This window comes from Gracilinanus agilis, chromosome 4, assembly GCF_016433145.1.
Source record: "Gracilinanus agilis isolate LMUSP501 chromosome 4, AgileGrace, whole genome shotgun sequence".
NCBI classification, from domain to species: domain Eukaryota; kingdom Metazoa; phylum Chordata; class Mammalia; order Didelphimorphia; family Didelphidae; genus Gracilinanus; species Gracilinanus agilis.
Window position 1 is genome coordinate 458067439 of NC_058133.1, and position 22574 is coordinate 458090012.

The 22574-nt window shown below is 35.2% G+C and overlaps 1 protein-coding gene across 1 annotated transcript in view; it reads left to right on the top strand.

The window, feature by feature from the left end:
- The window catches only part of STXBP3 (syntaxin binding protein 3), a 73161-nt gene that overhangs the window by 14476 nt on the left and 36111 nt on the right, over positions 1 to 22574 (top strand). Inside the window, exons 5-7 of the mRNA XM_044672233.1 lie at positions 2274 to 2352; positions 16218 to 16318; positions 20970 to 21124. Coding sequence (XP_044528168.1) covers positions 2274 to 2352; positions 16218 to 16318; positions 20970 to 21124 — 335 coding nt within the window. The remainder of the gene's footprint in view (positions 1 to 2273; positions 2353 to 16217; positions 16319 to 20969; positions 21125 to 22574) is intronic.

Below are 22574 nucleotides of genomic sequence, written 5' to 3' on the forward strand. Positions count from 1 at the left end.
CCTCAGTTTTTCTTATCTGTAAGTTGAGAGAGCTGAACTAAATGTTCTCTGTAGGTCTCTTAATTCTAAATCTTAAAACCCTATAATCTATAATCCTAAATTAATATTTTTATCAACTCAGAATTGCTTATATATCATTTGAGAATAATGTTAATATTTAAATATTAAACTATACCTCACACCTATCATATTGGCCAATATGACAGTAAAGGAAAATGATAAATGTTGGAGGGGATGTGACAAAATTGAGACACTAATGAATTGTTAGTGAAGTTGTGAACTGATCCAACCATTCTGGAGGGCAATTTGGAATTATATCCAAAGGGCTATAAAAGAATGTATACCCTTTGATACAGCAATACCACTACTAGATCTGTGTCTGAAAGAGATTTTTTAAAAATGGGAAAGGACCTGTTCATACAAAAATATCTGTAGCTGCTCTCTTTGTGGGAGCAAAGAATTGGAAACTAAAGGGGTGTCCCTCAATTGGAGAATGGCTGAACAAATTGTGATATATGACAGTGATGGAATACTATTGTGCTATAAGGTATCATAAACAGGATGATTTCAGAAAGAGCTGGAAAGACCTACATGAACTGATGCAGAGTGAAAGAAGCAGAACCAGGACAACATTGTACACAGTAACAGCAATATTGTGGAATGATCAGCTGTAATAGACTTTGGTACTATCAGCAATACAATGATCCAAAACAATTGTGAGGGACTTAAGAAAAAGAATGCTATTTAGTTCCAGAGAAAGAACTGTTGGAATAAGAATGCAGATGGAAGCAGATGAATTATCCCCTGTTTATTTGGGTATATGTTTTAGGGTTTTGGTTCTAGAAGATTATTCATTTACAAAATAGAATAATATGGAAACCTGTTTTACATGATAATATATGTATACCTCAGATTGAACTGCTTGCCAGCTCTGGGAAGGGGTAAGGAAGAAATGGATTATGTAACTTCAGAAAACTCATGTGGAAATTTGGTATTAAAATTTTAAAAAATTAAACATTTAAATAAACAAAATAAGTTTCATCTAAAATATTAATGTATAATTCAATTCTTGCAATCTGCAAATATTTTTAACAGGTTTTATTTATCTAGAATAGTATGGTTTAGCTATGTTCCCCCTATTGCCACACTCTGTTCAGTTTTTCTGCTGATGCTTAATGTAATATTGCTTTTTCATTGCTTTTTCATACTTTGACTTACCTAGTAAATTAATATCTTTATTTACTTGTCTGTCTTTTTCTTTTTTGAGAGGGCGCCATGACCCTTCAGTCTTTGAAAGTAAGCAAAGCAACAATTTTATCTTTAGTTTACCTTTTTGGTTTGCCTATTTTTCTAATCACTAACATCTTTGGTTTCTTAATCTTGAAGCATAAAACATTCATTTTTCTGATTCCTTATTTGCTTATTTTTCTAGAGGATTCTTTCTACCATCTGATATGCATATCTGTTGCTCCCCATATCCTATTGCAGTAACATGGAAATTTAACATCTTTAGTTGTCAATGGTATTTGCTTCCTGCTACTTCTGCTAAGTAACTGTGACCTAAATTTATCTAACTTTTATGTCATGGATCTCTTTGGCAGAGTGGAGAAGCCTCTGGACCTCTTTTCATATAATGTTTTTAAATCCATGAAATAAAATACAAAGAAAACCAATATATTGAAATATTTTTTTTTCCTATTCAAATCCATGGATTCCCCTCCCCGCCAAATCTTTCAGGTTAAGATGATGCCTTAGTGATTCACATAAGTGACTTCACATTAGTGATTTTTGTTTCTGGAAATTTGATTTGTTTTATCTTTTCAGTATTTATGACACAGAAAACTATTGTCATTATTACTATATAAATGAAAAATATTTTTTGACGAACTTCATATTCCCTGAGAATAACTATAGAATTATTCACTGAAAGTGCTATTGTCCATCTGCCTAGTAGTATTTCTATTTCTGACTGGTACAAGCTCAATGATCATTTCATGAATTTTTGTGTCATTTTCCACTTTTTTATTCTACTATATTTCATGCTTTGGGTGTACTGTTTTCCTGAAATTCTGATTTTAAATGAGAAGTATAAATCAATTGTTTCTCTATATTGTAGTGTTGCTTCATCTAAAGCCATATAAACTGCAAAATTTCTATTTTACTACATGTACATTCAGTGGTTCTATAATGGAAAAACATTTTCGGGGGATTAAATTAGAATAAATTTCTTTAGTATTTAATGAACTTCTAATCAAGCTTTTTTTTTTTTTAAGTCTGTAGATTGTTTTTTACGTGACTTCTCAAGTAAATCAGAGGGCAAGTACAAAGCAGCATATGTATACTTCACTGACTGTAAGTAAAGTTTTTTGGAGATAATGTTTTAATGTGTTATAATGATAGTTGTATTTAATCTTCTATGTATACATTTAAAATTTTACACTTAGTATTTGTTGATTATAACCAGCAATAGGAATCTATAAATACGAGTATCCTTTCTGATCCAATATTAAAATGAAAAAAAATCTAGCAAATGAACTAGAGAAGTAGACATTGGTTTGACAGGACTGCTTTCGTAACTTCAGTGGATCTTGCTCTCATTGATGTGAGCACTATTTCAGGTGGTACAGATGATAATCCATTCATGCTGTCTTTTTCTTTGTAATTTTTTATCCATGCCTTTCTATAAAGTGTCCATTCAATATGTTGAAAACCTGGGTCTCTTAGCATTATGTAGGTGTCATGACAGCAGATTGTGTCTCTCTCTCTTTTTTTTTTTTTTTTTTTTTTTTTTAACCCTTACCTTCTGTCTTGGAGTCAATACTGTGAATTGGCTCCAAGGCAAAAGAGTGGTAAGGGTAGGCAATGGGGGTCAAGGGACTTGCCCAGGGTCACACAGCTGGGAAGTGTCTGAGGTCAGATTTGAACCTAGGACCTCCCATCTTTAGGCCTGGCTCTCAATCCACTGAGTTACCCAGCTGCCCCCAGCAGATTGTCTCTTAACCCTTAATCTTGCCACATGACCATCTCATTTCTTTTTCTCATGATATATTATCTTTTATTCCACTGATGGTATGCAGGTCATCACTGGTTATGTACTGCATCTCATTTACACCTACCATATATCTCTGTTGCTCTTTGGGTCATTTTCAATCTTTATTCTTTCAGAAATTATGGTGGGCTCATGATTTGTAGCTATATAAGATCAACAGAAAAAAAATATTAAAAAGATGTCTTTTTCTTTTAGGTAACAATTTGGAAATCAAGCTTAGCAATTCCCAAATACTATCTGGCTCATTCTCTTGCTCCTAGTCAAGGTGGGGCCTAGTTCATTATCCATCTATAGTGTCTGTCCAAGATATATGTACTGTTGAACCAACTCACTGGGCTAGCCAGCTGTATATCATAGTCTGGACAATAAGTACCATTCAGTTGATTATTCCTATTGATATTGTTAGTCTGAACTCTGTTAGACTACTCATACAACTTATTGTAAAATTGTACTCATACAAATAATTTAATTAGTTTTATTCACACAATTCATTTAATGATTTATACTCATATAAATCACTAAATAACAATAGAGTGCTGAAGCAGTACAATGTAACCAGAAAATAGGAACTCATAGAAGATCTTATTTACTATAGGAAATACCTCTTCATATGGTTATGGGAACTTTAGCTGGAAGAGACACAAACCTCCTCATTTTGTAGATGAGAAAACAAAGAACCAGAGATGTTAAAATGGCATGCCTCAATGGCAAAGCTGGGATTTGAAATCAGTCTATCTGTGTCTATATCCATTATTCCTTTGCTGAACCATGCTTTTACTTTATTTATTTATTTATTTATTTATTAAGCCCTTAACTTCTTGGTTTTGGCTCATAGATGGAAGAGTGGTAAGGGTGGGCAATGGGGGTCAAGTGACTTGCCCAGGGTCACACAGCTGGGAAGTGGCTGAGGCCGGGTTTGAACCTAGGACCTCCTGTCTCTAGGCCTGACTCTCACTCCACTGAGCTACCCAGCTGCCCCCTGAACCATACTTTTAGACTGTGCAGAGACTCCTCCATGACAGTAGCAAAAAATTTTTAACAAGCATATATCTCCATTTTATGCCTCACTTAATGTTGATAATCAGAGAGGTACTAAATAGATTATCTCTTTGATGCATTTTTCAGGGACCCTTATATGATTTTATAATATATAGAGGAGAGCCAGTCTTTAAGGCTTTCATTGGCTCTATTGAAACAAATGCTTTTCTGTGATAAATACAGGAAGGAATATTCTCTGAACTTTTTAGTCACTTGTGTGATTATGAAGACATAGTCTTCTATAAAATAATAGTTTGTAGAAGTCTCTTTCCTTTTAATTCATTCATCAAGGATATGGTTGTTGTCTATCATCCTCATAAAGATTTTATAGAAATAAGGTAACTAGGAAGTATCTGAGCCCAGATTTGGACCCAGGACCTCCCATCTCTAGGCCAGGCTCTCAGGCCATTGTGCCACCTAGCTGCCCCCTACCTACATCCACTCCACTCTTCTACCTTTGAACCAAAACACAGGATTGATTCTAAAATGGAAGTGAGTTTTAAGTTAAAAAACCACACTTTGTTAAGTACTGGAAATAACTTGAACTGCTTCCCCCATGCCTCTAGTTTTTTAGAGGCAAACTTTTACCATATCCAGCTCAGAGACCAGACCAGCATACAGTCTTCCTCTGTATCTCACCAGCATTTCCTCAGTAAGCCCCTCCTCTACTCACCTTCCAGCTGTAATTCCTCTATATATGTTTAACTTACCCCATTAAAATATAAGTTCCTTAAGGACAGTGATTGGTTCGTTTGTTTATATCTCTAGGACTTAACGCAGTGTCTGGCATATAGTAAGCATTTAATAAATACTTTTTCTTTCATTGATTCCTTCATTCTTCCTCTTGGCTTAGAGTACTGGAGGTAGGGAGAGATGGAGAGGGTTATACCCAGTACAGGAGAAGTATGGCGAAAAATCAATTTTCTCCTGGGAGGAGCTAAGGCAGTATTTATTGATGTCCTTTTGCTTCCTATATTGAAATTTTTAAAAAATCCATTTGTGATGATTTTAGTGTCATCAATGAAAAAAACAATTTATGATAGAAATATTGACATATCTATTTCATTTTCATCTGTCCTTCCAGTTCCATCTTTTAATGCTTTTTGAGGTGATTTGGCCTAATGCTATTTTTTTCTTTATCTATTTTTTATATTTTACAGTACTAGCTTATTTTAAACAGCCAGATGACCACTGTTATTTGTGCACATTATATCTTTGTGTCATCTTTATCCTTTCTTTTTTACCTTGGTGTTTATTTTGATGTTTTTGGACTCTACATAGCTGATCCAGAAGTGACTCAGACATCAGTCAACAATCCTCTCTTAAAGTTTCACATATAGTCAGTTTCTCTTGTGTGGTATAGTGCTTACTATGTCTAATGCCTTTTGACTTCAAAAAAAAAAACCCAATTAGGACATATTCATACATACTTTGACCTCTTTCATTTCCTATCCTAAATCATATTTACCATCACATTTTTGCTTCCTCATGCCTTTATTTTTAATTTTATTTATATAACATATATATGTGTGTGTGTGTGTGTGTGTGTGTGTGTGTATGTTTGTATGTGTGTATATATACTTACTCATGTCCTTTTTAGTAAAATAATTGAATGTTAAGGTATATATTGATAGTTTGGACTAGTTTATCAAATTCTTTGCAGAAACAATTATCTAGTTTGAGTGGAACATAGTATGAATGCATATATGTGGGATGGGTAAGAAAGAACAGTTACATATGTTTGGAAACGTAGGCAAGTTCTTGATTGAGAAGGGCTTTAAAAATGTAACCATCGGGGGCAGCTGGGTAGCTCAGTGGAGTGAGAGTCAGGCCTAGAGACAGGAGGTCCTAGGTTCAAACCCGGCCTCAGCCACTTCCCAGCTGTGTGACCCTGGGCAAGTCACTTGACCCCCATTGCCCACCCTTACCAATCTTCCACCTATGAGACAATACACCGAAGTTCAAGGGTTTAAAAAAAAATGTAACCATCAAGAATTTATATTTTATTTATTTGCTTGTTTATTTATTTATTCATTCATTTATTTATTTAGAAGCATTTTCCATGGTTACATGATTCTCGTTTTTATTTTCCCCTTCACCCCCCCCCCCATATCAAATGCGCATTTCCACTGGTTTTAACATGTGTGATCAATCAAGACTTATTTACATATTATTGATAGTTGCATTGGTGTGGTCCTTTCGGGTCTACATCCCCAACCATTCCCGCATCAACCCATGTGTTCAAGCGGTTTTTTTTTTTCTGTGTTTCCTCTCCTGCAGTTCTTCCTCTGAATGTGGGTAGCGTTCTTTACCATAAATCCCTCAGAATTGTCCTGGGTCATTGCATTGCTGCCAGTACAGAAGTCCATTACATTCGATTTTACCACAGTGTATCAGTCTCTGTGTACAATGTTCTTCTGGCTCTGCTCCTTTCGCTCTGCATCAGTACCTGGAGGTCTTTCCAGTTCACATGGAATTCCTACAGTTTATTATTACTTTGAGCACAATAGTATTCCATCACCAGCATATACCACAATTTGTTCAGCCATTCCCCAATAGAAGGGCATACCCTTGTTTTCCAGTTTTTTGCCACCACAAAGAGCACAGCTATAAATATTTTCATACAAGTCTATTTATCTATGATCTCTTTGGGGTACAAACCCAGCAATGCTATGGCTGGATCGAAGGGCAGGTAGTCTTTTATTGCTCTTTGGGCATAATTCCAAATTGCCATCCAGAATGGTTGGATCAGTTTACAACTCCACCAGAAATGCATTAATGTCCCAATTTTGCCACATCCCCTCCAACATTCATTACTCTCCCCTGCTATCATTTTAGCCAATCTGCTAGGTGTGAGGTGATACCTCAGAGTTGTTTTGATTTGCATTTCTCTAATTATTAGAGAACACTTTCTCATGTGCTTATTGATAGTTTTAATTTCTTTATCTGAAAATTGCCTATTCATGTCCCTTGCCCATTTATCAATTGGAGAATGGCTTGATTTTTTTATACAATTGTTTTAGCTCCTTGTATATTTGAGTAATTAGACCTCTATCAGAGTTTTTGTTATAAATATTTTTTCCCAGTTTGTTGTTTCCCTTCTGATTTTGGTTGCATTGTTTTTGTTTGTACAAAACCTTTTTAATTTAATATAATCAAAATTATTTATTTTACATTTTGTAATTTTTTTCTAACTCTTGCTTGGGTTTTAAAATCTTCCTTTCCCTTTTAAAATCTGAGAGGTAGGGGGCAGCTGGGTAGCTCAGTGGATTGAGAGTCAGGCCTAGAGACGGGAAGTCCTAGGTTCAAATCCGGCCTCAGACACTTCCCAGCTGTGTGACCCTGGGCAAGTCACTTGACCCCCATTGCCCACCCTTACCACTCTTTCACCAAGGAACCAATACACAGAAGTTAAGGGTTTAAAAATAAAATAAAATCTGAGAGGTATACTATTCTATGTTCACCTAATTTTCTTATAGTTTCCTTCTTTATATTTAAATCATTCATCCATTCTGAATTTATCTTGGTGTAGGGTGTGAGATGTTCATCTAATCCTAATCTCTCCCATATTGTTTTCCAATTTTCCCAACAGTTTTTGTCAAATAGTAGATTTTTGTCCCAAAAGTTGGGCTCTTTGGGTTTATCATACACCTTCTTGCTGACATCACTTACCCCAAGTCTATTCTACCGATCCTCCCTTCTGTCTCTTAGCCAGTACCATATCATTTTGATGACCACGGCTTTATAGTATAGTTTAATATCTGTTACTGCTAGGCCACCTTCCTTCATGTTTCTTTTCATTATTTCCCTTGATATTCTTGATCTTTTGTTCTTCCAAATGAACTTTGTTATAGTTTTTTCTAATTCAGTAAAAAAGCTTTTTGGTAGTTTGATAGGTATGGCACTAAGGTAAATTAATTTGGGTAGAATGGTCATTTTTATTATGTTAGCTCATCCTATCCATGAGCAATCAATGTTTTTCCAGTTGTTTAGATCTAGTTTTAATTGTTTGGAAAGTGTTTTGTAGTTGTGTTCGTATAATTCCTGTGTTTGTTTTGGTAGATAGATTCCTAAGTATTTTATATTGTCTAGTGTGATTTTAAATGGTGTTTCTCTTTCTATCTCTTGCTGTTGTAATGTGTTGGAGATATATAGAAATGCTCATGATGTATGTGCATTTATTTTCTATCCTGCCACTTTGATAAAGTTGTTGATTATTTCTACAAGCTTCTTAGTTGATTCTCTAGGATTTTTTAAGTAGATCATAATATTATCCGCAAAGAGTGATAGCTTAGTCTCCTCATTGCCTATTTTAATACCTTCAATTTCTTTTTCTTCTCTAATTGATACTGCCAGTATTTCTAGTACAATGTTAAATAATAGAGCGATGGTGGACATCCTTGTTTCATGAAGCCTGATTTTATTGGGAAGGCTTCTAATTTATCCCCATTGCATATGATGCTTGTTGATGGTTTTAGATATGTACTGTTTATTACTTTTAGGAAAGGTCCTTCTATTCCTCTATTTTCTATTGTTTTCAATAGGAATGGATATTGTATTTTGTCAAAGGCTTTTTCAGCATCTGTTGAGATAATCATGTGATTTTTGTTGGTCTGTAGTTTTCTTTCACTGTTTTTGATCTACCTGGCTTTGGGATCAGTACCATATTTGTATCATAAAAGGAGTTTGGTAGAACTCTTTCTTTACTTATTATGTCAAATAGTTTGTATAGTATTAGAATTAGTTGTTCTTTAAAGGACTGATAGAATTCACTTGTGAATCCATCTGGTCCTGAGGACTTTTTCTTAGGGAGTTCTTTGATGGCTTGTTCAATTTCTTTTTCTGATATGGGATTATTTAAGTATTCTATTTCTTCTACTGTTAATCTAGGCAATTTATATTTTTGTAAATATTCATCCATCTCACCTAGATTGCTATATTTATTGCCATATAGTCGCGCAAAATAGTTTTTAATGATTGCCTTGATTTCCTCTTCATTAGAGGTGAGGTCTCCCTTTTCATCTTTAATACTGATGATTTGGTTTTCTTCTTTCCTTTTTTTAATTAGATTGATCAATACTTTGTCTATTTTATCTCTTTTTTTCAAAGTACCAGCTTCTAGTCTTATTTATTAATTTAATTGTTCTTTTACTTTCAATTTTATTGATTTCTCCTTTAATTTTTGTAATCTCCAATTTGGTGTTTAGCTGGGGATTTTTAATTTGTTCCCTTTCTAGTTTTTTAATTTGCATGCCCTGTTCATTGATCTTTGCCTTCTCTAATTTGTTAATATATGCATTCAAGGATATAAATTTCCCCCTGAGTACTGCCTTAACTGCATCCCACAGAGTTTGGTAGGATGTTTCATCATTGTCATTCTCTTCAATGAAATTGATTGTTTCTATGATTTCTTCTTTAACTAACTGGTTTTGGAGAATCATATTATTTAATTTCCAATTAGTTTTTGATTTGCCTGTCTATGTGCCCTTACTAATTATTATTTTTATTGCATTATGATCTGAGAAGGTTACACTTATTATTTCTGGTCTTTTGCATTTGTTTGCAATGTTTCTATGCCCTAGTAAATGGTCAGTCTTTGTGAACATACCATGTGCAGCTGAAAAGAAGGTGTATTCTTTTTTGTTCCTATTTATTTTTCTCCACATATCTATTAAATCTAATTTTTCTAGGATTTCATTTACCTCTCTTATCTCTTATTTATTTTTTGCTTTGATTTACTTAAATCTGAAAGAGGAATATTTAGATTTCCCACTAGTATGGTTTTACTATCTATTTCCTTCTTGAGCTCTGCCAGTTTCTCCTTTATGAATTTGGATGCTATACTATTTGGTGCATACATGTTGAGCACTGTTATTTCCTCATTGTCTAAACTGCCTTTTATCAGGATGTAATTACCTTCCCTATCTCTTTTAACCAAATCTATTTTTACTTTCTCTCTGTCAGAGATCATGATCACCACTCCTGCCTTCTTTTTCTCATTTGAAGCCCAAAAGATTTTTCTCTAGCCCTTCACCTTAAACCTGTGTATGTCCACCTGCCTCATAATGTGTTTCTTGTAGACAACATATGGTAGGCTTTTGGTTTCTAATCCACTCTGCTATTTGCTTCTGTTTTATGGACGAGTTCATCCCATTTCCATTCAGAGTTATAATTATCAATTGTGTATTCCCCAACATTTTGGTTTCCTCTCCTAGTTCTACCCCTTCTTCTTAGGCTATTTCCTTTTAAACCAGTGATTTGTTTTAAACCAGTAACCCTTGTCCCCTCCCTTAATTTACTTCCCTTTCCACCTCCTCCCTTATTCCCCTCTTTTTATTTTTTTAAGGCCTGTTGAATTCCCTCCCTCCTCTCTCCCCCTCCTTTTTTTGACATCCCCACTCCCCTGCTCTCCTTGGTTGATCCCTTCTGACTTTCTCAGTAGGGTTAGATAGAAGTCTATATCCCAATGGGTATAGCTACTCTTCCCTCTCGGGGTTAATTCTGCTGAGAGTAAGGTTTAAATATTACCTCTTAATGCTCTCTTCCTCTCCTTTTTATAATAATATTGATTACCTCCCCTTCCCATGCTCTCTTTGTGTGGTATAGAATATCCTATTTTTCTTATTCATTCAAGTTTCTCTTAATGCCATCTACTATTCACCCTCCCTCTTTTATCCCCCCGCCCCGACTCATCTTAGACTATTTAGTGCTCCAACCTCTCCCTATGAATAATAGTGAATATAGTTTTTAAAAATTACACATAACATTTCTCCATATAGGAATACAAATAATTTGATCTTATTAAGGTCCTTAAAGGGGTAAATTTAAGAATAAGAATTTTGTTTCTTTTCCCTCTTGTTTTTTATTTACGTTTTCATGTTTCTCTTGGGTTTTGTGGTTGGATATCAGACTTTCTGTTTAGTCCTGGTCTTTTCTGTGCAAATACTTGGAAATCTTTTATCTTGTTGAATGCCCATACTTTCCCCTGGAAGTATATAGTCAGTTTTGATAGGTAGGTGATCCTTGGTTGTAGAACCAGTTCTCTTGCCTTTCTGAATATCATATTCCAAGCCTTGCAGTCTTTTAGTGTGGAGGCTTCCAGGTCCTGTGTGATCCTGATTGGTGCCCCCCTGATATCTGAATTGTCTCTTTCTGGCTTCTTGTAATATTTTTTTCTTTTACTTGGAAGCTCTTGAATTTGGCTATTATATTCCTGGGCGTTGTCTTTTCAGGGTCTAGTGTAGAGGGTGATCTATGGATCCTTTCCATGTCTATATTGCCCTCTTGTTGTAGAACTTCAACGCAGTTTTGCTGAATAATTTCTTTTAGTATGGAGTCCAAATTTCTATTAATTTCTGCTTTTTCAGGAAGACCAATGATTCTCAGATTGTCTCTTCTAGACCTGTTTTCTTGATTTGTCAATTTCTCAGAGAGGTATTTCATGCTTCCTTCTATTTTATCAGTCTTTTGACTTTGCTTTATTTGTTCTTGCTGTCTTGAGAGATTATTGGCTTCTAATTGCCCAATTTTAGCCTTTAGAGACTGGTTTTCCTTTTCAATCTGGTCTATCTGGTTATTCAAGGCTTCCAGCTGGTCATTTCTGGTCTTCAGTTTGCTTATCAATTCATTTGATTTCTGAGCCTCCCTTTCCAATTGTGAAATTCTGCCTTTTAAACTGTTATTTTCTTACCAGATCTCTTCCATCTTTCTCATAATCTCAGATTTGAACTCTTCAAGATCTTGTGACCCATTTTCATTTTTTGGGGAAGGTTCAGATGTCTTTAATTGTTTGTCCTCCTCTGTTTTCTGGTTTTTTTCTGTGCAGAAGTTATCAAGTGTTTGAGCTTTTTTCTTGGTCTTTTTGTTTATTTCTTGATTGGCCTTGGTTAGCATCATTATGTTTTATCTGCCAGAAGTCTGAATAAGGCAATCTGCTTCTCTTTGTATGGAGTTAGGGAGCAGTTTTTTGCCTGAGGCTACTTTGTGGGTCTCTTGGCTCCTTTGGGGACCCTCTTGGGGTCTCTGGTCTAGCTGTTTTCAGGGTTGAGCTCACATGTTCCTATCCAACTGCCCAGAGCTTGGGACTTGGCCCACGCTTGCTCTTCCACCTGAGATTTTTCCCTGAGTCTGAGCATGCTGTGCGCTGCTGCTGCCTCTCTCAGCCCCACTCTCATGTCAAGGGTCTTAGTTTTCCAGCCTCCTGGGATCTCAGGTCTTGCTTCTCGCAGGGGCAAGCTCCTGGTAGTGCCTTCTAGCTGCCTGGGGGCTAGATTTTGTGCCCCCTCCTTGCTCTAACTCTGGAGCACAGCCTCTGATGGGTGGGGTGGGGGAGGGGTGATCCACCTACGTTTCGATGGGAGCTATTCCCCCCCCCCCTTATAGTGTGGAAGTGCCCAAAACCCACGTACCTTCGATACTGCACCCTATTGTGGTGGAGCAGGATCTCTATAAATGGCACCCAAACAGGGACTTTTTGAGCAGAGCAAATCCTTTTTCCCCCCAGCCAGAGTGCTTTCCAGTTTCAGGTGGCTAGGACTCTCTCCTGTCCATTGGTGGCTCTATAACCAGACTTATCTGAGTGGCCTAGGGTGGTCGTCAGATGTAAAGAATGAAACAGATTGGAAGCATGGCTTGTTAGCTCATAATGCTCTGAGGATTAATGGAGTCACCAGTTTATTATAAAGGAAATTAAAGATCCCCTTTCCCCAAAAGCCCAAGAAAGTTTCCCACAGTTATAGAGAGCAGTATTTTTACTATAGTCAAAACAAAAGCCTTAGAAGCCTCCAGGTGTAGATAAAAAAACCTTTGCTAAACTATCAACTATGTCTTATCATTAGGTGAAGCCTGGGACATCTTGTTAGGCTGGAAAGCCCCTGAAGTTCTCAGCCTTGATGGTATTAAACAATTTTTTGAGCCTCATTATTTTACTTTAATTCTGAGCAAAATGCCCTGCCAAGGGTTCGACCTTGGCCGTACCAGGCAGTTGCATTCTCGGTCAAAGGGGAACAGTGATAGCCCTCCTCCTGCTGGATTGCCTAGAGCTCAAAGCTTTTTCAATAAGACTATAATGCATTTTAAAGAAATGTGTGAATTATGAAAGGAACCAAAAGAGGAATCTCAGATTTTTATCTTAAATAGCCCATTCCAGTTCTTGAACCTGATAGGGAGAAAGGATCAATACATGGCTTTGCTGGTCTGTATTGATCTTTTGATGGGGTCCAGATGAAAATATCTACTTGAGATTCTAATTTCTCTTAATAGCTCCCAACATATTCTCTTCCTTTCTCCCCCTCCATTAAGAAGAAAAAACTAAATCCTTGTAACAGATATGCAGAGTCAAGTAAAACAAATTCCTGCATTGGCTGTGTCCAAAAAAATGTGGCTCATTCTGCACCTTGAGTCTCCCTCTAAGCCAGGAGATGTTTCATTATGAGTCCTTTGGAATTGTTGCTGATCCTTATATTTGATCAGAGTTCTTTAAACATCTTTCAAAGTTGATTAGCTTTATAATGTTGTTACTGTATAAATTGTTTCCTGTCTCTGCTCATTTCACTCTGTATAGATTCATCGTCTTCTCAGGTTTCTCTGAAACCACCCCTTTTATCACTTCTTATGGCACAATAGTATTTCATGCTATTCATATACCATAATTTGTTCAGACATTCTCCAGTTGCTGGGTACTCCCTTAGGTACCAGTTCTTTGCTATTACAAAAAGAGCTGACATAAATATTTTTGTAGCTATGAGTCCTTTTCTCTTTGGGGTATTGACCTAATATGCATAGTTCAGAAGGTTTTGTGAGATAGTTCCAAATTGCTTTCCAGAATGGGTAGGTCAGTTCTTAGCTCAACCAACAGTATATTAATATGCCTATTTTTCAGTAGCCCCTCCAACATTTGTGATTTGGGGGGGAGGGCAATTCTCCTAATCTGATTGTGTGAGGTAGAACCTCAAGAGTTGCTTTAATTTTAAATTTCTTTAATTGGAGCATTTTTTATGTGGCCATAAATAGCTTGCATCTCTTCCAAAGAATATTACCTTTTTCATATTCTTTGATCATTCATCAAATGGGAAATCTTATTTTATAAATTTGTATTGCTTTCTTATATATCTTGGAAATGAGATCCTTATTAATGCAACTTGCCCCAAAGATTTTATTTTTTGTTTTTTTGTTTTTACTTATCTGTTTCTCGTCTCATTTTAGCTGCATTGGATTTTTTTTTTTGAAAAAAAACTTTTTAATTTTGGGTATTTAAAATCATCCATTTTACCTTCTGGGATCACTTTTATTCCTTTTTTTGGGTCATATAAAAAGGTAATGAGACGGGTGACTGGGATTTGACTGAACACAGTCTAGGGTGATGATGAATCTTCTCAAGGCTAGAGAACAAGATGGCTACTCTCTGTCCTAGGCCAGCAGACACATACTCTGACTCTTCTTAAAACAGTAATGGGTTTATTATAAAGTAATGATTTGGATAAGGTAAGATATATGGGCTAGGGATTCCCTATTATTAATAATTACTACCTTTGTCTCAACCACTGACTCTGCAAAGAGTCGCTTCAATCCTCAACAGAGTTGAGGCTATACTCAATCCTTCTCTGTCTCAATTCAAGTCTAATCTGACTATCCTAAACTAAGCCCACATAGATTATAGTCTTTAGTGAAAGCTGCAGATCTTTATTGAGTCAGGAACCAGTGCCAGGCATGACCTAGTCACCCAGGTGTTGGCAAAGCTCACCAAGGCAACTAATAGATCATTGTCGCTGGTGATGTCCTCTTGAGATGTCAATTGATGTTATATCAGAGTCTGGCATCAAAGATGTATATCAGGAACTGGCAGGTTTCTCACAGGAACAGGTTGAAGATCAATAGTAGGAAAGAGCTTAGTTTTAGAGCTGTTTTCTCCTCCAGAGTTCAAAACCCTTTCCTCGATCACTGTTACTCACTTCAGAATTCTAACCCAGGACTCTGAGATCTTCCCCTGTACTTCCTGTTTTCCTCCATTTCATCTCCCTTCTGTGTCTCCACTCTGCTTCATTATCTTCTTCCCAAATTCCTATCTATCAGTCATAAACTTCCCCTTACCACAGATTTGAAAAGTACTTTCTTCCTTGCTTCTCTAATTTGTTTATGTTTTTACCCTTTGTGTCTGAAATCACTTACTCATTTGAAGTTTCCCTTGGTATACTGTGAGAAGTTAGTCTAGTTTCTACCAAATTGCTTTCTCCTTTTCCCAGCAATTTTTGTGGAATAGCAAGTTTTAATCCCAATAGTAGCTTGGGTTTATCAAGCCCTAGAGTATTAGGTCTATTTCCTTTAAATTATATACCTCATCTGTTCTACTGAATGAGCTTTCTGTTTTTTACCAGTACTAAATTATTTTGATAATTACTACTTTGTAATATAGTTTGGCACCAGCTATTATTAGGCTCTCTTTGGTCCCAGTGTCTTTTAAGTAACCTTGCAAGTTGAACTTATAAAATTAGTAAAGTAGGACACTAATTTATTTTACAAACCTCAAAGCTTCTGACTTAAGGAATCTTTAGCCTCAAGAATATCATATGGTCCTTAGTGCCAAAGTTTGAAATTCTTTTACACTCCTACTAAACACTTTAAATACTCAGTAAATGGAAAGGTACTAAGAAACTGTAAGGGTAGAGTCAGGCAGTTTCAAGATTCCTGTAGTTTCAATAAGTAGAAAAAGTGTTAAGATAGGGGAGATGAAAAGGTAAGATGACAGCAATCTTGGATTGGGAAAAGTATTTAAAATTGTTGAATATAGAAATGCCTCCAGTATTACCTTACCTAGTATGTCATGAGTGTAGATGCTATCTTATACTCGTCTTTGCCAAGATTTTTTAGCTGGGTCTACTGGCAACTTTTTTCTCAGGTAGACATAACTGCATTATGATGGAGGTGAGTTACTGAATGTTGTTTCACAACCATCTTGACAAGAATTTATCCCTATGACTATACTCAGACCAGATTCTTTTCATAGATGAGTGTGAAAGAAAAATTGAATATAAAAAACCTTTTATTGGTATCAAAATGATTTAATATATTGGATTAACAGTATCTAGTAGAAAAAAATTACATGGCTTTACATGTTTTAATCTTTATCTTTCAGTTTGCCCTGACAGTCTCTTTAACAAAATTAAGTCTTCCAGTTCCAAGTCAATAAGAAGATGTAAGGAGATAAATATATCTTTCTTTCCAATTGAATCTCAAGTAAGCTTTCCATTTTTATTTTCTTTAGTTATGAATGACTTTTTGACCTTGCTAATTTTATGAATTTATATGTAAAAATAATAAGTATGTACACTTGAGTTTTTGAATGAGATTAAAAACTAATAAAAGAATAAGATTTAAATTAGATCAAGGCATTAAGAATGAAAAGTGATGGTTACATTTCATTTATCAACTTCCATGATGGTCAGATCACATCCTATCTTACCTAAGAAACGTAAGTGATTTGAATTCATTTCTTAGATGATACTCAAAATAAGCCTCTTATTCTGGAACTGTGTATGTAAGAGTAAGTAGTACTACTGTGTGAAAGCTCACTGTTAAAAGTTTTGGATTTGTTTGTTAATAGTCATATAGTAATTTAATGTACATTGCTCAATTTTTTGGAGCTTGGAGCAGTAAAATAAGTCCTCTGATAATGAACAATTCTTTTGTTTTATTCTGCCACATATCCTTTCTTATAGGTGACTTGGTGCTTTTGCTCTGCTTTTAGATTTTTAGCAACTTGTAGAATTTAGTTGAGCCTGGGAATTGAGGCTCAAAGTTAGGAAGAATCACTACTACAGGGAATAGAAGCATCCTAGAGGAAGATAACCTCTTTGAAGATTTGATTGTTTTCTAGGAAGTATTTTAGGGTGTTTTTTTTTTAAATGTAAGTATAGGAATAGGGACTGGACCTATGACTTTATTGACATTGAGACCTTCTAGATAAGGAATTCCCTCCACCAGTAGAGGTCAGCTCAGCACAGTCTATAATATTTAGTCTTTTTAGTTGCTTGGAACACTCAGATTAGAACATTTAATCAAGTTCACATAATCAGTAGGTATTAGGAGTGGAACTTAAGCACTTCTTGAAGCCTAGGTAAAGCTGTTCTATATCCACACAACCACACTGCCTCTCTTTTTTTAATGAGAAATTTTGAAATGCATTTTCCAAAAAAATCACCTTTAGGTATTTTTTCTCCTTAACTATGGTATATAAATATCACAGAGTGCAGCTGTACTTTTAAAAATAATATGGAATATAAACAGAAGGTGAAAAATATTAGAAAATAATTTCCCAGAGCATTTAATTCATAGAAAGCTGTAAATCAAATTTCTCCTAACCTTATTATCTAGTTCTACAACTGATATATAACAAAAAATTATAATAATAGCTAACATTTATATAATGCTTACTATGGGTCAGGTATTATGCTAAGTGCTTTATAATTATTATCTCATTTGATCCTCAGAACCCTGGAAAGCAAATGCTATTATTATCCCCATTTTACAGAGGAGAAAACTGAGGCACAGGTTAAGTGACTTCCCAAAGTCACACAACTAGTAAGTGTGTGTTTGGAATTCAGGGAGGTGCCATTTAAAAGTATCTTACAAACTTCCTGTGGACATGTGGGGAACTTTGAGACTACATCCCCCGTGATCCATTGGGTTTTCGGTTTTGAGACGTGGGGATGTATCCAACGTATAGGGCAGCTTACATTCAGAGGTCGGGTTTGAGACGACCTCTTGGCTACGGGCGAGGATGGGTGGCACTGGCAGTATCTTTGAAGAGATTTTATCAGACGCGTGGCCAAATTATATATTTTATCAACATGGCCATGGCTTTAATTAAACTACTAATTTCCCTCATTTTATCAGTCTTTATCATTTTTAATCGTTACATAAGTTACTGAATCCAGATTTAAACTCAGGTCTTCCTGACTCCAGGTCTGGTACTCCATTTACTATGCCAAATAGATTGAAGAAATTTTAAAATGTCTCAGGTAGCCTTTACATGAAGTCATGATTTATAAAACTTGTATTTAATATTTTTACATACCAGCAGCCATTTCAGAACCCACCCCTCTTTCTTCCTCCTTGCACTGCCTTTCTACTTTATAAGGAACCCCTTCTTCTGTCTCAACCCTATCCCCCCTCTTTGCCCCAAGATGAGACCAGGATTAGATCTGAGTTAGCAGAACTAGTGGAGGAAGGGAGGGTAAACCTCCAAGCCACTTTTCCTGAACCCTGACTTCTGTACTATCTTATATTCTTCACTGCTGTATTTTAGCAGTCTCTCCAGGCCACAGTCAATTTCATATTTCCCTACCATACCTTAACTCTGATGATTAAAAAGTATCCTTTACATGAAATATAGATAAATCTCTAGTCCTCATTAGCAATTTTTTGTAAAAGAGCATAGTGGGGGAAAAAAGGTACATTAAAAATTAGGGTGGTTTTTTAAAATTATCTCAGGAATATGGCCACCATGAATATCATTTTATTGTTTCTGGGGGAAATTACTTTCTGATCCACTTTCATGGAAACTTTTAGAACATTTAATTGAAGACTGCTTTTATTTCTTGAATGGTTACTGCTTACAAAAGTATATCACATTATCAAATTTTATAGTCCATTAGAGTTCTCCTCTTAGAACTTATTAGCCTTTCCCTTGAAAAACACCTTAACTATACAAATTTTGTTTTGTTTTTTTAAATAACAGCTAAAGTACTATTTTTAAATCCATGGGAAAAAATTGATGAGATTTTAGTAAGCTATTTGTACTGTTCTCATGGAAGAATTATATTTACACAAAACATTATATGACCAAAAAGCCTTCAGCTTTAAAAGAATGTCCAATATTCTTTAGGAAAGAATTTATTATTCTGCCACTTTTTTTGTAAAATACCATGCTTGACTGAGAAGAGTTACAATTCCTGCCTTAAGGAATTTTTAATCTAATAGTAAGCCCTGCATTCAAAAGCTCCTCAGAGGTCAAGAATACACCACAATTTTAATATAACCTATTCCTTTCTACTTTAATTTCAGAGATTTAGACAGTGTAAAAATTCAAATTTGTATGTGCTGTGAATATCTCCATGATCCTTTTTCCTACCATTCTTGCCTATTTCAGTTACACATGATACTAACTTCTATATGCTTCCCTGTATATAATAGCACATGCACATTATATTGTTGACTACTAGAGGACAGTAGCTTTAGCTGTTACTAGTCTAGGAATTGTGCTGATTTCAGTAAAGCAAATAAGGGTAGTGAGGAAAATACTCATTTCCTTATAAACCAAAAATGCTCATTATAAATTAGTTTTATTTATTCATTAATTTTCCTACTGGTCTCTACTAGAAAACCTGTTGTATACTATTTCAAATTTGTTACATACTCTAGAGCAATAAGACTGCATTTTTTAAAAAATTCTTTAAGATTTTATTCATTCAGGCCATGCATCCACCATTTAGATATGCTATGCTTCCCTCAAAATCAACATATGTAAAAGCAAATTAATCATCTTTCCTCAAACTTACACCTCCCAATTTCCATAAGTGGTACTATCATTTCCCTTACTATCCAGGCTTGAAATATTGAAGACATTTTTGACACTTAGTTTCCTATCAAGATACCACTTCCAAATAGCTATTCATATCCCTTTATTTTCATTCCCACTATTAATACACTAATTCTAACCTTCAGCATTTCATTTCTGAACTTTTCTTACCCCACTGCTTGACTGGTCTTCTATCTAGTTTCTCTACCTTTCAAATCTTCCTATAAAAAGTACTACTAAATTAATCTCTCTAAAACAAAACATTATTGTAATAATTTCTTGCCCTTACTTAGGATTTCAAATGGCCCTCCTTGCCTGAAATGAGATTTTAATTCCTCATCCTCAAATTCAAAGACAGTCTAGATTCACTTACTTAACCGACTTTATCTTCTGTTCCCTACCAAAAAAATTCCAGCCAACCCAATCTATTCACCATTCCCAGAACATACTCTCTCTATTCCAAATTTTATCCCTTGCTCATATTAGTTTTTCCACCTGGAATGACTTCCCTCTCATGTCTGACTAACCATATCTTATGAATACTATAAAGCCTATTACTGGTTCTAGGACCAGTTTCAACCATTGTGGTCAATGTTGTCTCCTATTTGTTTAGACTAACTTTACCTTTTTACAAACTTGCTTTATGTATGAATATCATGTCTTCCCATATTTTATGTCAAGAATCCTATCCTGTGATTCTTTTGTAACTCTCTGGGTGCCTAGGATGAGGCTTTGTGAATGAAAGAGTGAATAAACTATCTTGAATGGTTAAGGGTTTAACTATTGGCACATATAAAGAATATTAAACGAATAAAGAGTATCAGCTAATGACTTAAAATTACTACATGTAATTTCCATAGTGGGCTAAGATTGTTAATATATTGTACATTTTAGGCTAGATTTTGGCTTTGCTTTGTATTTTTTGCTGCCTGTTTTTAGGCATTGTACTAGTTTGACTACTTCAGATTCCTCCATCTGTTGTGCAGGTAGTGAAAAGCATGCAATGCACTCTATATAAAAGACAAGACATGGAGAAAGGTAGACTATCAGGAAAGGAGAGTAAGAAAAAGAAAAGAGGATGAAATCAAGAAAAAGAAAATGAGAAGTGATTGAGGTAAAGATACAAGTTAAATCAGGAAACCTAGCATATTTAGCTATTGAGGGTTTTTCTTTTCTTTTTTAATGTGGGCTTCAAATAATATATGTCTCTTGATGTATTTTCTTAATCTAAATGCCAATCCCTAATATTAAATGTATTCATTTAAATTTCTGAATGGTTATATTTTGTTTCTTTATTTTTTTACTTAGGTATTTACTCTTGACATACCAGATGCATTCTATTATTGTTACAGTCCAAATACAGGCAGTGCAAATGACAAAGATGCCATTATGGAAGCAATAGCTGAGCAGATAGTTACTGTATGTGCTACTTTGGATGAAAATCCTGGAGTCAGATATAAAAGGTAAGGCACTAAATAATAATTATGGATAATAAGTTGTATTACTACTTGACAACTAAAAAGGGCTATAGGGCATGATTTCTGTTATGGTTTTTTTTATTTGGATAAATGCAAATTAAATCATGGTTCACTCCAAGTAAATTCAGTCTCAGAGATTAAAATCAAAAGTTTATACTGCACAGAGTTGTAGATTTAGAGTTAGTTTCTTAGAAGTCATCTAATCCAATCTCCTCATTTTACAGATGAAGACTGTAAATCTAAAGAATTAGAATTATTTGCCTGAGTTATAAACATTTAAAGATGCTTAAAACTTATCACAGAGCTTCGTGGCTGGAATTGGACACACTCATATATAGAGAAAGAGATTTGTAGCTTTTTTTTTTTTTATCCTTACTTTCTGTCTTGGAATCAATACTGTATATTGGTTCCAGGGCAGAAGAGTGGTAAGGGCTAGGCAATGGGGGTTAAGTGACTTGCCCAGGGTCACAAAGCTAGACTTGTAGTTTTTTAATGAAAAAAGATTTTAGTTAACATTTAGAAGAGGGGTCTGATACATAATATTTTTGTCATTGTAACTAACTTAGTGTCTTTGCTGTTTTAAATTACAAAATTAAAAAGCATTATTTCCCAAACAAAAAACATGTCTCAGTGGATAAAGAGCTGGTCTTAGACATAATTAGATCTGAACACATGCCCTGCCTCTGGCATAGACTAAATATGTGAACTTGGGCAATTCACTTGACCTATCAGTGTTCTAGGCAACTATTTGAGAGTATGAGTTACAGAGAAGGCACTAATCTGCATTTGGCAAAGAGAGTTCTTCCATACAGAAGTTCTCTGTACCAGTGTCATCATATGTCTAGTCCCTGGCCCTATAGCTTACTGTCATTAAGAATCAAATTTATTGGGGGCAGCAGGTAGCTCAGTGGATTGAGAGCCAGTCCTAGATATGGAAGGTCCTAGATTCGAATTTGGCCTCAGATACTTCTCAGCTGTGTGACCCTGGGCAAGTCACTTAACCTCCATTGCCTAGCTAGCCCTTACCACTCTTCTGCCTTGGAGCCAATACACATTATTGACTCCAAGATGGAAGGTAAGGGTTTAAAAAAAAGAGAGAGAATCAAATTTATTGAAATCTTATTAACTTCAACTCTGCAAATTCAGAATTAGGCAAAGCTGGACTAGATTATACTTAACTTTTGTCTAGTAACTCCTTATTTCATAAATTCCAAATAATAATGCAAAAAGTAGCATAAGCTTGTGTAATATTGTAAATCCTGAAGAACATACATCTCATGTACTTCATTACAAGTTTGAGAACTTAGAAATAAATAAAACAATAAAATATAAAATAATTATTATCAGTTTATTGCCTGTCTCCTCCCTCTTTTTCAACAGAGAATCTCACTTCATACTTCAGTGAAAAAAGTGAGACTATCCATCATGAGCTCCT